The sequence below is a fragment of the Eretmochelys imbricata genome, chromosome 4, assembly GCF_965152235.1.
Source record: "Eretmochelys imbricata isolate rEreImb1 chromosome 4, rEreImb1.hap1, whole genome shotgun sequence".
Classification (NCBI taxonomy): domain Eukaryota; kingdom Metazoa; phylum Chordata; order Testudines; family Cheloniidae; genus Eretmochelys; species Eretmochelys imbricata.
This window is the reverse complement of record NC_135575.1, coordinates 73,046,030-73,062,901: the sequence shown is the minus strand read 5'-3', so window position 1 is coordinate 73,062,901 and position 16,872 is coordinate 73,046,030. Positions and strand designations below refer to the sequence as shown.

General features: G+C 39.1%; 1 protein-coding gene across 9 annotated transcripts in view; it reads right to left on the bottom strand.

Annotated features, from left to right (window-relative positions):
• The window catches only part of CLCN3 (chloride voltage-gated channel 3), a 124,587-nt gene that overhangs the window by 22,683 nt on the left and 85,032 nt on the right, over nucleotides 1-16,872 (bottom strand). For all 9 annotated transcript variants that reach the window (XR_013345948.1, XR_013345947.1, XM_077815449.1 and 6 more), the window contains 6 exons: nucleotides 16,173-16,360; nucleotides 14,832-14,954; nucleotides 13,230-13,436; nucleotides 11,041-11,121; nucleotides 8,391-8,936; nucleotides 2,609-2,795 (listed from right to left, as the gene is read on the bottom strand). Coding sequence is in view for 7 of the 9 variants with exons in the window: in XM_077815449.1 (XP_077671575.1) it covers nucleotides 2,609-2,795; nucleotides 8,391-8,936; nucleotides 11,041-11,121; nucleotides 13,230-13,436; nucleotides 14,832-14,954; nucleotides 16,173-16,360 (1,332 nt within the window). In the remaining 2 variants the exon portion in view is untranslated. The remainder of the gene's footprint in view (nucleotides 1-2,608; nucleotides 2,796-8,390; nucleotides 8,937-11,040; nucleotides 11,122-13,229; nucleotides 13,437-14,831; nucleotides 14,955-16,172; nucleotides 16,361-16,872) is intronic.

The following is a 16,872-nucleotide window of genomic DNA, read 5'->3' as shown; positions in this document are numbered from 1 at the left end:
GAAACAGCAGCAGGTACAAATCAAATACTTCTAAATAATTCCAACACCTCTTAATTTACAAACCCTTAACTATGGAGAAAATTACATATCATATGTTTCAAAGAAGCTTTCCATTCTGACTACGGGTTCAGTAACATCTCAATGCCCCCCCAAAAAAGTGGACTGCAGTAATTAAAGTCTTATATTTCATAGCATATAATTTATATATTGAAAGCGATTTAAACTTTGCATTTAAGTCCAAATCAGACTGCATAGAGTTACAAAGGGATCTCACAAAACTGAGTAACAAAATTCCAGATGAAATTCCATGTCGATAAATGCCAAGTTATGCTTGTGGGAAAGCATAATTCCAATTATACATACAACATGATGAAGTGAAAGCTGTTGCCACTCAAGAAAGAGATCTTGGAGTCACTGTGGATAGTTCTCTGAAAACATCCACTCTGTGCAAAGGCAGTCAAAAAAAGTGAACAGAATGTTAGGGATTGATAATAAGATAGAAAATATTATAGTGCCACTATATAAATCCACGGTATGGCCACACCTTGAATACTGCTTGCAATTATGGTCACTCCATTTCAAAAAAAGATATATTAGAATTGAAAAAGGTAAAGACAATGGCAACAAAAACAGGGGTATGAAACAGCTTCCATATGAATAGAGATTACTAGAACTGGGACTGTTCAGTTCAGAAAAGAGACGACGACTAAGGGAAGATACGACAGAGGTCTGTAAAATCATGAATGGTGCAGAGAAAGTGAATACGGAGCGTTATTTACCCCTTCAAACAACACAAGAACCAGGGGTCACCCAATGAAATTAATAGGCAGCTGCAAATGCTTTTTCACACAATGCACAATCAACAGGGTCATGATTCAGGTTCAGTAAGGGCTTTAATCTCTGAGACTTGCCTTGCTGAAGTGATAGCCACAAGGAAAGCAACCTTCCACAGCAGATGCAAAAGAGAACAGGAGGCTAGAGGCTCAAAGGGAGGTCCAGTGGGCCTTGAGAGGACTAAGTTGAGGTATCATTGGGGCACTGGGTCCTGGACCGGTGGAAAAAGTCTTTCAAGACCCTTAAGAAGCCTGATAGTTATTTCATGTGAGAATACCGACCTGCCCTGGATGCAGGGATGGAAGGCCATAATGGCTGCCAGGTGCACTTTGATTGAGGAGAAGGAAAGGCCTTGATGTTTTAAGTGAAGCAGGTAGTCCAGAATGGACTGCAGAGAAGACTGGGTCAAGGAGATCCTCCTTGTCCCTGTAGAGCCTCCAGATGCCGGGCACCTCTGTCACTACCCGGGTGGTTGGTGGGTCCCTAAGATTGCTGGATAGCCTAGCCAGCAATGCAGGTGCCTAGCTGATCTCTGGAGACGTGCTGCCCCGCATGGGCCTATGCTCCTCTCCTGACTTTCCCTTTCCAGGCCCTTAAGAAACCTGATGATTTGGGGAGCACCCTCTCCTGGTGTGCTTTCTCTGCTTTTTAGCAGATACTGGGGACAGGGACAGGTGTCGGGGGCCAGTGCTGGTGGTGCACTTTGCACCAATGCCACGGTGCTGGGTGCAGAGTCTGATCTCAGTGGCTCAGAGGGTGGCGTGAGGGCCGACTCCATGAGTCTTACGTCCCTCTCCTTTTTAGTTCGTGGCTTGAAGCTTTTGCAGATGTGACACTTATTGCTAACGCAGGTTTCCCTAAAACACTTCAATAGCTTTGATGAGGGTCGCTGACAGGTATAGGCTTTTTGCAGTGATCACAAGGCTTGAAGCCCAGGGACCGGAGCATGCCCCACCCCTGGCTAAATCCCTGAGGGGACTATCTAACTTTTCTACAGTACTATTAAGCTAACTATTAAGAGAACAATGAAATGTAAGAATTACTACACAATGAGCAATAAGAAAAAAACCCAAAACACTGGGTAGAGAATGCTTGCCGAAGCAAGGTGGTGTTCCAGCACCATCACCGGTGGTAAGAAGAAACTGAGGGAAGGGGGAAGCTGGCAGCACCCCTTATACCAGCCTATATGTGTGCCACTCCAGAGAGGGCCAGAGCTGGTCCCCTACGGATACCACTAAGGGAAAAACTTCCAGCACTAGTGCATGTGGCAAGCACACACACCTAACATGGAATAGGCATGAGCAAGCACTCAAAAGAAGAACTAGAGAAGTTCATGGAGGATAGGTCTACCCATGGCTATTAGCCAAGATGGTCAGGGATGCAACCCATGCTCTGGGTGTCCCTAAGCTTCTGACTACCAGATGCTGGGGCAGGACATAGGATGGATCGATTGATGATTGCCCTATTCTGTTCATTTCCTTTGAAGCATTTGGCGTTGGCCACCGTCGGAAGACACAATGCTGGGCTAGATGAACCATTGGTCTGACCCAATATGGCTGTTCTTATGTTCTTTTTTAGTATTCAGCTCATAATGATTTCCTTTAAATATATGCATAGTTTCCTATTAATATAAAACAGTTCTCTGTAAGAAGCTTCTCTAATATTGTACGTGGGCTTTAATAAGTACAACTTTTTTCCTTCACCCCTAAACTTATCTAGTTCAATAACAGAAAAGAAATCAGACTCTTTATTTGTTGTGTTACAATTTAGTTACCTAAGCATGCAGCAGCACCAACCATGGCATATAGCCCTGGCGTGATACAGTCAGCTCCAACTTCACACCACTCCTTGAAGATAAACCAGTCATGGTGATAATAAGCCAACTGCTCCACTGCAATTCCCACAATCCTTCCTGCTATTGCTCCAATTGCCATACTAGGTATGAACAAACCTGATGGAACCTACAACAGAAACAAAAGAACTGCTAGTGGTAAAGAATTAAAATACATGGGACCTGTTAAAGTCTTATTATTGAAGAGCTACTTCACACAAGGCAAGCACATGGAAAAAGAACTTATATATGTTCAGAAAAGTAAAGTTGACCAGAAGTTTGAAAATGAAACAGACAGAAACACTCCAGTTGCCACCTACGAGGTAGTTGATACATGAACTCCCATTGTAAAGCTAGTAGAATTTAACACAAAAAGATACTGACCCCTCAATTATATGAGTATTTGGGTATGTTTATCTTTCCTTTACATTTTATGTATTTTTAATTTAAGGCTCAATTTGTCATTAAGGTAGAACCATGAACTTGGTTCTCCAGGCAAACATCACAGTCCATCCCCTACATGTGCCCAAATCACAGCTGTTTAACCAATACTGAGAGATCTCCATTACTTTCATACATTGTATTAGCTCAAGTTCCCAAGAGCCAATATCCACAACTCAAACAGGCTTCATGCATGAAACATCCAGCTCCCCAATTCCCTTCCCGATTCAGTGGATGCTTAACATGTATCTTTTTTTAAATAGTTTTTTTTTTTTTAATACAGGGATCAAACGCCCCTTAAAATCCTTGGCAAATTCTTACTAAATACCAAAAAAATCAAAGAAGGCCATCCTTATTAGTAACAGGTCAGGTAAGCCATATACATGGCTGGACCTCCATGTCCACACTGACAGTTACAGTCACAACCTATTGTGATTTTTGTTACTTTCTTCATTTAAGCTCCAATTTTCCTATTTGTCACCAGGACCCAGAGACGCAGCTTTATCTGGCACTGTGTGATTCATAAAAGAGGCATAGAAAAACCTTACTTATGCCAGCAGCATTAAGAACTGTCACGATTCAGCAGTGTAACTGCTGCTGTTCATCTTTTCTCCTCTCGGAGGAGCAAATGTTCTCTCTGAAAAAACATACTTGTGTCTAAATGTCTCATTAAACTCTGGAAATGCACTGCCACTGCTCTTTAAGGCAGTCAGCAATGCTGGAAATGTTACACATACTGGCTAAACTACAAATCTTACTATACATATATCCCTACCTTCTTGGCTAAAATATAATATATTCATTTAATTGAACCCTCCTAATGCGCTGGGGTCTATCTGACTCCAAAGCACACAAAAGTGTAAATTACAAATTTTTGTGCCAAACCTGTACATTATGTACAAATGTGCCTCTTTGTACATTAAGTAGTCTCAAAGATAGTTAAGTTGAGTTGATACTCAAGATAGTTAAGTCTCAGGCAGACTGCAAAGAGCTACAAAAGGATCTCTCAAAACTGGTGACTGGGCAACAATATGGCAGATTAAATTAAATGTTGATAAATGAAAAGTAATACACATTGGAAAACATAATCCCAACTATACATATAAAATGATGGGGTCTAATTTAGCTGTTACCACTCAAGAAAGATCTTGGAGTCATTGTGGATAGTTCTTTGAAAACATCCACTCAATGTGCAATGACAGTCAAAAAAGCAAACAGAATATTGGGAATCATTAAGAAAGGGATAGATAATAAGACAGAAAATATCATATTGCTTCTGTATAAATCCACGGTACACCCACATCTTGAATACTGCGTATATATGTGGTCACCCCATCTCAGAAAAGATGTATTGGAATTGGAAAAGGTTCAGAAAAGGGCAACAAAAATGATTCAGAGTAGGAAATGGCTGCCATATGAGGAGAGATTAATAAAATGGGACTTTTCAGCTTGGAAAAGAGACAACTAAGGGGGGATATGACAGAAGTCTATAAAATCATGTATGGTGTGGAGAAAGTAAATAAAAAGTGTTATTTACTCCTTCTCATAGCACAAGAACTAGGGGTCACCAAATGAAATTAATAGGCAGCAGATTTAAAACAAACAAAAGGAAGTATTTTTGCACACAACGCACAGTCAACCTGTGGAACTCCTTGCCAGAGGACGTTGTGAAGGCCAAAACTATAACAAGGTTCAAAAAAGAACTAGATAAATTCATGGAGGGTAGGTCAATCAATGGCTATTAGCCAGGATGGACAGGGATGGTGTTCCTAGCCTCTGTTTGCCAGAAGCTGGAAATGGGTGACAAGGAATGGATCACTTGATCACTTGATGTTCTGTTCATTCCCTCTGGGGCACCTGGCATTGGCCATTGTCAGAAGACAGGATACTGAGGTAGATAGACCTTCGTTCTGACCCAGTATGGCTGTTCTTATGTTCAAACTAGGATGAGGTCAATCTTTCCCCAGTGGTTTTATCATGCCACTGGTTGTGGTTTTTGTGTAGCAGAAGAGTCACTAAAAAGGTAATGGAGTCACAGTTAGACCCCTCAATGTTACTCAATGAAGAAAATGAAAGGTACTTCTCTTCCAAGATAGGGTCTCTTGGACGCCAAACACGTACAAAAAAATTAAATAAAAAACATGATGGGCAAACCACCACTGCTTCTTTCTTTAAGTATTCTCATATTATGATGCAAACAACCTGATATTGACTGGCTAAAGGAGAGAAGATATTTCATATGGTTTTAATCAGGCCACAGCTTTATTATTAGATGTGTGGGACTAGCCAACAGATATAAGTGTACATCACAGGTAACTCCATGTTCATTCAAAATGTACCTGGGGGCTGGGATCTTACCATCACCCCTCTCTAGCAAGGGTTAAGGTGGACTATAAGGAAGGGGGGTTGGCTCGCTGCTATGCCAGTCGAGGAGCCCCAAGCCTCCCCAACCCCCATTCCACTCCTTTAACAAACATCTCCTTTTTAAGTCCTTCACCAAGCCATTTATCTAGTCACTGTATCCCTTCCCTATGGAGTACCTGCACTGGACATCCACCCCACGCTTACATCATGAGTTGTGACATCATAGCTTAACTTCCTTCCCTATTCATCATAGCAAAGCCCCCTCTGAGAAGAAGGCGGGGGGGGGGGGGGCAAAACCACTCTACCTTGGCCAATCTGGTGGGCAGGGAAAAATTCGTTCTCAGTCCCTACAGAAAGGAAAGACTAGTGTGATGCCGACAATGGGTCCTGACTAAACCTGGCAATTTGCCACCTCAAGGGGAGGGAGGGTTGGTCCTATTTCACCTGGTCTGAGGAAAAGAGGCTTCTCCTGCTAGGCTTGACCCTTTTCAACTCCCCATCCCTTCTGGTCCCTGGGGATGAGTCAGCATTGCCATGCTGACCCACACCCCTTTTTGCAGCAGCCTCTGAGACTCTCTTCCCACACTGCCCATAAGGCACTACTGCCCTTCCCTGGAAAATTGCACTGCACGAGCACATTGCATGTCTGAATGCAGGCATCTGGAGCTTGTTCAATCCCCCATGTCATAATAAATCTTTGAGTAAGAGATGGATGTTTCTCAGTGATCTAGGTACAGAAATGGTGAAACCACTAGTGCAGGAAAGAAACACTGCAGTCTTGCCTCAGACCTGTAGGGAAGCAGCATCTAGTGTGCCGGATATTGATCCGGAGCCTATGAAAGTAGAACTCCTCAGAACGAGAAAAACACATAAAAAAAGTGTGAAGTCTAAACACTTTGTACATTCAGAACATATATCACCTATTTCCTCCATTTGTTCCAAGTAGTAGGCCATTTACTGCCACTTTGCTGCATCTGTGCCTTTTACTTTGTTATTGTTGCCCTGTTTCTATCTATTTTCATTGTAGAAACCTAGGGTCAGTTAGACCCCAACACAACCACTATGTAGTGTGCTTCTGAATCTAGGAAAATTTTAACTTGTTCATAGTTTTAGAGTTCACTGGTGACAAAGTCAGTTTAAAATGCATTCAATGTGTTTTTTCCCCCCAATTCTGACATACTCCAAAAACAGATAGGTGATTTTTGGTCCAATACAAGGTTTAAAAGAAATAAGTAACATGACTCGTATGTAACAAAACGAAAAGAAGTACTTGTGGCACCTTAGAGACTAACCAATTTATTTGAGCATGAGCTTTCGTGAGCTACAGCTCACTTCATCAGATGCATACCGTGGAAACTGCAGCAGATAGAACAGCTGCTTCTGCTGGGCTGAGAGTATAGTTGGATAGGTTAACAATATTGCTAGGTGGGTTGAGGGAACCATTGCTGTGGCCCCTTGTAGCATGTAGTAGTTTAGAAAGGAAGATGATGTCTGTACACGGCTGTTACTCTGAAACATGTAACAAAACGTATCACTTGATTTTTTTACCATGGCATTCTGAGAGCTCTGTGTATCATACGATTGCACAGCCATTAACTTCGCTGTGAAATCTAATTCCTGCTACAGAACTGTGCCTTAGAAAATTTATTTATTTTTTCATTATTATTTACATTTCCAACATTTATAGTTATATAAATATAACTTTTGAAAATGTAAACCAAAGGCAAATCAATTCATCAAGCTCTGTCTGAGTCTGCAAATGGCCAGAAACCAAAGCTTTTAGAGGCGTTTATTGTTCCATTCATCTCAAAGTATTGTCAACTTTGAAACCTACTGCAATGATTTAACTGCTGTTATCTATTCACTTCTTATCATTTTTGCAGCAAAATCCAGTTAAAGTGCTTGTCCCACAATGCAAACTGTCTCCCATCACCGTCCTGAGTCCCCAGCCTAGCTGTTAAAACCTCTAGCTTCCCCCTTGACACAGTTCTTTCCAAGACACAGCTATGGATTGTTATTAAAAACTGGCAGCATATTGAAAAAATTGAGAATCAAATATAATAAAGAAAATCCTTTGAAGCTGCCTCAGAATTTCCAGTCTGCTGCACCAGTGTGCTGCCGAAATCCTGGGGTCTTGCCACTGAAGATGGGAAACTGATTTAGAAAAAAAGCTGAAAAAGACGTTTTTTGGTGATTGTAGATGGAACATTTTACACACACAGTACACTTCCTATTTGTATTTCAGTATATAAAACGCCAGAAAAGCTAACAGCTTGAAAAATCACTGACTGCTCCCTACTGATTTAATTTTTCAGCTTCTAGTTGTTACACATATTTGGTAAACTAATCTAAGATTTTTGATTCATTTAGAAGGACTAGGCAGGGAACGGGGGGAGCAGATGCAGGCAGGGTGACCAGAAGTCCCGATTTTATAGGGACAGTCCTGATGTTTAAGGCTTTTTCTTATGTAGAAGCCTATTACGCCCCACCCCGTCCTGATTTTTCACACTTGCTGTCTGGTCACCTTAGGTGCAGGAGTGCATAAAGGCAGACCTTTAGCATCACATAGTGTAGTTGGTGGACATGATTAGTTTCATTTTCCTGAAATAGGCAGAGCTCAGTACTTTGGGAACACCACCTTAGTTTGTATGGGCCTGATTTGGCGCACACAAAGATCAATCTCTGGTTTTTGCACTACATAAAACTCGATGTACATGTCAACATACCCCTCAGCCGTATGAGCAAAATTGTAGTTTAAAGCAGTGTTTTAAGAGGTCTGTTTCAATAATCCTCACTAAAGAGAAATACAAAAAACATTACTTTTGAAATAGTATATTTATAAATAAAAGAAATTTTTTTGGGGGGGGGAAGACGGAGAGGCAGAAGAGCAGTAATAGAAATCCATTACTTTAAAACTTACCTTGATACCAAAAGTGAAGACTGTCATAATTATTTTAAATATAAGTGCTAAACACAGCTGCCATATAGCTGAATAAACTCCAGTGCCTGCTGGACGATCAGGAATATCATCTACTATCTTACTGGCATTCATGTCATTTCTGTAGTCACAAAGAGAGGAAGATTCTAATGGCCCACAGTCTGTAAAGAGCTCTTTAATAAGCTCACTGGTGTTGAGCCTTGTGTATGGATTAGGAAAGGCAATGACAGCTGTTATTGCTGCAACAATGATGACCTCGAGGACAGGATATTTCCCAAATTTTGTTGATTTGCGTCGACGACACCAGGCGATGTTTGCACGGATGAAAAATGCTCCCCACAGCCCGCCAAACACCCCCAGAAGAATGAATGGAAACAGTTCAAAAAGGTACCAAGGGGTATGGTATTCCACATAAAAAAGGACAAGACGGCTGTTACCAAAAGGATTGATGGACCTCAAAACGAATGCAGCCACTAAAGCAGCAAAAAAGGACCTCCATAAAGTTTTCAGTGGGAAATAATAACTGACCTGCAATGGGGACAAGTTAGAATTACTGGCAATTCATTTTAAAAACATTTCAAACTATTCTAAAATGAACTGAAAATACTAGAATATTCCATTGTTGCTCACGGTGTTTATGCTAAATATGTGCACACTGTTATCAATCAATTGTAATAATGGCATTTATGTTCATCACTTTACATTAAAGTGCTTTAAAACATTTCATACTCCTATTGTGTCACCCACACCGAACATTGTGAAAGCAACACAGAAACCACCAGCATTTTAAGACTGAGTTGGGCAAAATTCCCAGTAACTGTTACATTAAAATAGTTTTAAAGTTGCTGTGTTTATTTTAACAACCAGAACAATGGTCTCTATGCGCTCAGCTTTGGTCTTGGGAATGCAGAATACTAGACTATGCGTCCATCGTATTTCGTCTCTAAAATGTACTGCTATTGCTAACGCTGGTGCCTCACTAGAAGTAGCAAGAGTGGAAACGCTAATGTAGAGAGGTCTTCAGGTATCTACTCACATTTTGAGCACTATGGCCAAGATTTTCAAAAATGGATACCTAACCTTTGACTTGTAAACCCATATTTAGGCATTTAAATAAGTAGCCTGATTTTCAAAAACGTTCATTACCCAAAACTTGTCAAGTTGACATTTTTTTCTTTTTAAAGACTAGAGAAGTTCTTTGGATCTTTTAGCTACAAGACAGAAAGATCTCTTGGCTTCTTCTGTTCTTCAGGTCAAAGGTTCTCAGAGCTTTCAGTAAAATACTACAGCAGCATTCAGACTCTGGCTATGTCTTCACTTGAAATGCTACAGCGGCACAGCTGCAGTGAACTGAGCTACTGTAGCACTTTAGTGTAGATACTCACTACAGTGACAGGGAGGGGGCTTGCTTGTCGGCATAGTTAATCCACCTCCCTGAGCTATTCTTTCACCATCCTAGCACTGTCTACACCAGGGGTTAGGTCGGTTTAACTATGTCACTCATGGGAATGGATTTTTCACATGCCTGAGTGACGTAGCTGAGTTGAGCTAACTTTTGAGTGAAGACCTGGCCACAGGTTCTTTAAATTAGATGTAAGGAGATAATCAGAAAGATAATAATGATCTAAGTAATGCTCCTGCATCTCCCAAATACATATTTCTAGATTGGTATTCATGGTTTGTATTCTTGAGAGGATTTCATTGGCTTGGCGGTCAGTTTTATAGCATACTTGGTTTGTGATTATAATGTACTCCACTGTATGGAGGCTTTAAATCAAATTGAACATTTAAAGTTTGTTTTAATTTAACTGGCAAATGAGTTTTTAAATGGTCTGTTGGCCCAAGGTAAGCAAAATAAATAGTAGGAACCAACCCTTTGTTCCCCCCTCCTTTTTCTTTTAAATTAAACATGATATGTTCCTAGTGTCAGGAAACAAGAACATTAGAAAGAAGTTAACAGGAAAGGCATAATTGATGCTAATCTGCACTATCTACAACAGACTAAATCAAAAAGGCTCTCACATCAGCAGATTTTTTAAATGTAAACTGTAGGGGGGGGAAGTAGGCAAGAAAGCAATTGCACAAAAAATGTAGTCAATTTCAAGTCCATATAGGTACTTATTTTCTTTTTCTTTCTTCCTGGGGGAGAGGGGGAAGGAGGAACCTGACTTATGAATTGTCAACAACATTTAGTTCAACTCCATCAATTTGTGAGCTATAAAGCTGCAATAAAGGAATCTGCCTTTCTCCAGAAAAAATAAAAACAGTAACGAAGAAATGTTGGCCTACAACAGTCACCTGAAACAAAATGCTTTGAGGGGTTTGCCCATGCCAGAACTCATAATACTGAATTGACTTAATCGAGGCAATACATTAGATGAAGAAAAATTTCTAGAATGACCAATGCAGATTAGTAACCACACCATAGTGTAAAAAATTATTTATCAAACTGTGGGCCAAGAAGCTCTCCTTAAGGTGTTCAGAAAGTGGCTTCATGAAAAGCTCACTGCAGGATCAGGGCCCACAAGAGGAGGTTCTGTTACAAAAGACGCCACAAAAGAAAAAGTTTGAGACGACAGGTGTTAAAACATTCATTTTTAAATATTTCCTTCCATGCTGTCTCTTTACATACCTCCTCCAAACTAAAAAGGACACCACCAATTGGGGCACCAAAGGCTACTGATACTCCTGCTGCTGAAGCAGCTGATAACACCTAGAAAAGAAGAATAATGTGGTTTTATTTTTGTGTTTGTGATGCATTTTAAAAACAAAAATAGAAATTTATTCTTATGATATACCACTAACTATGGTCAACAGATTTATATGACACTAAAGACCTAATAAGTCTAAAATATGGACTGATTACCTTCTCTCCCATCTTCCTCTCAAGGACCCAAATGCTTACTCTGCCCACTTATTCCCACATTGCCATTTCAGCTTCTCCTGCCCATATGCTACTTCTCTCTTCTTCACAGTTGTACTTCCTCCCAACTTCTCATGTGACCACAGCTATCTGTATTGCCTAACTGCCTATCCGCACTGCCTGTGGGATTGGAACCAGAGATGAAAGAAACCACAGAGAGTTGCAATCATATAAGCAACTATGAAAGGTAGGTAGGTTCTGAATGCAATAAATGAACAGCTAGGAAATCTAGCCAGTGGTATAGCCATGATTATGAAAGTACAACTATTTTAATTAACAGTCAATTATTCTGTCAAGAGCTAACCAAAATTAACAAACACCCATGATGGAGGAAGTTGACTGCTCAGGTCTCATTGGATTCCAGCAGCAAAGTTCAGGAATGGAGCAATGAGAAAGCCCTAGCATTAAAATAAATTCAGAATAAAATGTGGGAGGGAGAGAGACATAAATAGTAGTAACAGAATTTACTGGTAGTAAATCTAGATGAGATTTTGGAGAGGGAGGAGGTTCTCTGATACATTTGAAACATTAATGCAACCTACAAGATACTCTCCCTTCTCTTTCAATTTGGTCAGACCAGTTAGCCCTTTTCCATCAATCCTGCACTTCTGGATGCCTGAATATTTTGCCCCTTCAATCTGCCAGACAACATGCTGATAAAATACACTGTATTTCCTTCATTTTTCTTTCTTCTGTCTACTTTTTTCCCTGACTTCTGTTTTCTCTCCTTTTTCTTCTTATGCAGTTTCTCTTCTCTGTTTCACTTCATCTATCTTCTTTCCCCTGCCTCTCCAGCCCCATCATAATCTCCTCCAACCTATTTCCACTCTTCCCACTATTGCCCATTCTCTCAACCTAACCCTCTCTCTGACAAACTGGTTCCCCTCCCCCACACTTCACTGAGATCTCCCTCATTGTGTCCCCCAAAACTCAAGTCAATCAACCCAGTCTGTTATCCCTCCACATCTCTGCCCCTTCCCTACTCCCAATCCTGATTCTACTTCTCCTTTTCCAATTCTTGTACATTACCAGGTCTGCTTTAAAGGTTCTGCAGTAATTAAAATATAATTAGACAAAGAGCAGGAAAATTAGGCCCATTTTTACAGATGAACTGAGCCACAGAGAGATTAAGTGACTTGCCCAGGGTTACAGAGGCACTCTGGGTTAGAGCTGGGAATTGAAGCCAGATCTCCTGAGTTCCAGACCAGTGCCTACTCCACAAGACTAACCTCCTCCAGTAGTATGGAAGTTAAACATACAGAACTGCAGCATGGGTGGGCAGAACTTAGAGAATTTTTTCCTGTTAAAAATATGAGATATGCTATTGAAAAGTAGGATTATGCTGCAAAAAATCAGGATATCTAGCTACCTTCTGACACTGAACTTGCTTCTGTTAATATGGCATTAGATGCAATGCAAACTGCTTTCTGTCATTTGTGCCATGGCCAGCAGGGACTGGAAGGCTGCACAGGACTGTGGTCACCAGAGCAAAGGGGACACACGTCTAGAGTAACTTCATCTACTCCTCTGCCTCAGCAGTTTGTTAGCGAGTTCAGAGATAAATCCATTGTGCTCCGCATTGTCAAGAACAGTTGTTATAATGTGGGGTCTAGAAGATGGAGTGTAAAGCAACACTAAATGTGGATGAGAGAGAAGGGAAGGATTTTTCAGGGCTCTGACAAGAATGTAGGTAACCTTTGGTGGAGTACGGTGATCCCTGACCTGAGAATATGATTAATAATCCAAACCTATACAATAGCTAAAAGAACACATGACATGTTTTAGACTTTGTTTTAATCAAAGTATTTGCATGGTTTTCCAATCTTTTGATTATGGGAATTTATTCTAAAACTGTATCTTTTTTTATACAATAGGTAAAGGTTTTAAGAGGAACTTACCTCCCTTTTTTTAGCTTCATTTGTACTGTACTTTGGAAAGAGGTAGGAAAAAATATTCCCACAGCAACAGGCAACATGTACCAGAGGACCCTCCTTTCCTAAGCTCAAACCTGATGCTACAGCCAAGACTAAAGTTATGGTTTTTATCATCAAGGTCCATTTGCCCAAGTAACCTCGGATGATGAAGCCACTCAAAATAGTTTTAATCTAGAAGGAAAAAATACTCCATGTTAGACTTCATTTTTCTTAGAACAAATGCTACTTTTATGTTTATAAGCTATTATCTATAATTGTAGAATCACAACTTAAAAATTACTTGATTGGAAAGAAGACTTTTACCTGCAGAACTATAAAAACACTTTTTTGAGTGCTACTTGCACTCAGTTTGTTTGCCAGAAGCATAACATTCACATTGAATATAGTACAGTTACACTATACTTTAAGGATATATATCTATACCTAAATCAGCAAAATATGGCAACTCTATTCATTATATTGAACAGAAAATAAACCTGCAGTAAATTACAAGACTGTATTAAAGAGTTTTGCAATGTAACCTGACAAATGAAGATCATAAATTCCTGTAGCACAACCAAACTCACTGTGAAAACTACACTCGGCTATGCCAGTTAATTTACAGATGTTTTAATTACAATAATATACTGTTTTTGCCAATGTCACCCTTCCTTATATTCTCCCCTATGTTTTATTATAACTGCACCCAATATCTAAGAGCAATGGCTTGACATACTAATGATGAGAAAGATCGGCTGTTTTTCACTAGAAAAGAGTTTATATTTTTATATATTTTTTATATTTTTCTAATATATTACTTTGCCTAATAATTGCTTTGTCATCATACCTGAAAAAAAAAAAAATCTATACCATCTATTCATCACAGTAAAGACTGAGCACTGCAAAAAATTTTGGTCAATTGTGCACATGAAGTAAAGGTTTGTCGAGTAAGTTTAGAAACTGATTTGGAATTTGGCTTTGGGACCTCAGATCCCTACATATTTGAGGAAATACAGAACACTTAGAAACAAAAACATACAAATTCTCCTAGAATTACTAGAAGAGTCATGCTACTGACCAATTTTTATAATTCTGAAATTAGAATGGCAAAGAATAGCTGTAAAAAGAACAAGATTTCACTATTTTTGAACAAACATTTTTACCTTATGAAATGACTGTGTCAGTTTATGTTACTAAAGAAGATTATGGCCATGTAACAAAAGATGAACTACTACATCAAAGGACCTCATACTGTTACAACTAGTTACTGTTCTATCATTGCTAAACTGACAAATGGGAAAAACAATCACTCTTTGGAGGTTTTCAAAAGTTTCCTGTAAAACTAGGCCAACCAGAAACTGATGGCAGAACCTGAGAACTCAGGCAATATTCTGCAACCTTTTAATATCTATTTCAGTAGTGCTTAATAATGTCAACATTATTTCAATTTTAATTCTTATATTAACATAATCCATCACAGATACATACATTCATTCTTGGCTTCCCTTTTGCCCAGGATTATAAGACAACAGGACCTTTTATATTAGCCTTAAATTTCCATTATGATACAAAGTCTTCAGACCCTACCTCTGGAATCCCAGAGCCACAGGCATAGGGAGCAAACACCTTCACCAGAGAAACTGCTAGGAAGGCAAAGCTCAAGGCCCAGAAAATGTACATGATGTAGTTCATAATGTATGATCCTGGACCCTAAAAGTAAACAAATAAAAAAAGAACCCACAATATAATTTGAATAATGTATAAACTAAATGTATTAGACATTTCTAAACAAAAGCGATCTGGAAATACTCTTGCTGCAAAAAAAAAACTCTTACACATATATCCCCACAGTAACAAAAGCAAAATGTTACTACAGCAAGAAAATTATTAATTTTGTTTGAAACACCCTGAAGTCATTACATTAAGTAAACTGTAGTAAAGCCTGAGCTATACAAGTTTTCGCTGTTATAAGAGTCTATATCAAAATCAAACTATGAGTGCAACAAATAAATCTAGAAGTCATAGCACAGGAGGTTTTTGCAACTCAAATGATAAAATCTAATGAATACAGTGTATAAAAATCTATTTTTGTAAGGTGTATGCTGCTAGAAAAGATTAATAAAACCAACTTGTTTTTAGCTTTATTTAATACAAAAGTCTTATTTTTGTTTATTTTCAATAAAAAGAAAATACTGCTAAAAATTTAGCTTTTATATATACCCACAATCAGAAATACAGATTCTCATGCTCTTAGTTAGATGAGCCTTTTATTTCTTTATTAATAGGCATTTCTATTGTGCTTATCACTGTAGCATCCAAGCCGTTCACAAGTATTAATTAAGCATCATAACTTCCCTGTCAGTTGATTAAGTATTATCCCAATTTTACTGATAAAGAAAATGAGACAGAGGGAGGTTGAGATCTCGATCCTGTAAGCTGCTCTGCACAAGACGACTCCTACTCCCATGTGCAGCCCCACTGAAGAATCCTTGCATACAGCAGCCTGCAGGATTAGGGCATATGACCCTGCTTAGACTAAAGAGATTTTGCTAGTACAGCTAGATCAGCAAAAACGTCACCTAGTGCAGATACAGTTATACTGACATAAAAGTGATTTTGCCAATATAGCTTATTCTGGTTTGGTGAGTAAAATACTCTGTACTGGCAAAAGCACTTTTATGCCAGTATAACTACATTGGGGCTTTTGTCAGCACTATGCTGCAAACAAAAATCACAACTCTACCAACACATAAAAACTTCAGTGTAGATCTGGCCTAAGTGATTTGCCCAAGTTTACACAGGGAGATTGTGACAGAGCCAATAAAAGATTCCCAGTTTAGTGCCTTACCTTAAGACCATTCTTTCTCCCCGTCTATTAATTCTCACCAAAACAACTAAACAATGCCTTCGCTAAAGGGTTATACTTACTTCTGCTTGACCAATTATTAGTTCTGCCCATGTCTTCCACTGTGGACATTTGTCTCTTTCTTCAAATGTGGCCTCATTTGATCCCCAACAACACTGTTCATGGTTAAACCACAAAGCACTAAGGCAAATGCCTTCCTTTAAGTCAGTCATCCAATCAGCAGCAATGTCTATCAAACCTGCCAATGCCCCTGTTGAACAAACAGCTATGTATTAGCTTCTGGAAATTAAAAAAATTGAACAAAAACAGTGACATCCATTGACGTACCCTAAAAGAGCAGACAAACCTAAAGTAACAGACATGAGGAACAATGGAAATATAGAAAAGTTGTGATCAAATACTGTTAACTGAGTTTGTGTACGGATCCAGTTTCCAATGAGGATAAGCTAGCTTTGGTCTTTTGCTCTAGAATCCAGTATCAGATAAATTACAAATACTCAGATTAAACAAATAATTTCTGATGATTTAAGGCACAGTTCAACAGTCCAAAAAGTTAAGGATATAAAGAGACAGATGGGACTGCTGTATTTTTATGATCAAATAAATATTTTTATCTTGTAAACTGAAGCATTTTGTATCTCAACTGAATCATAACAGCAACCATAAACAGCGGTAACATAATTCATTCTTATCTTACCAAAAATACATTAAAACACAAATGATACACCAAATAAAGCGAAGTATTTCAAACACACTGCTTGA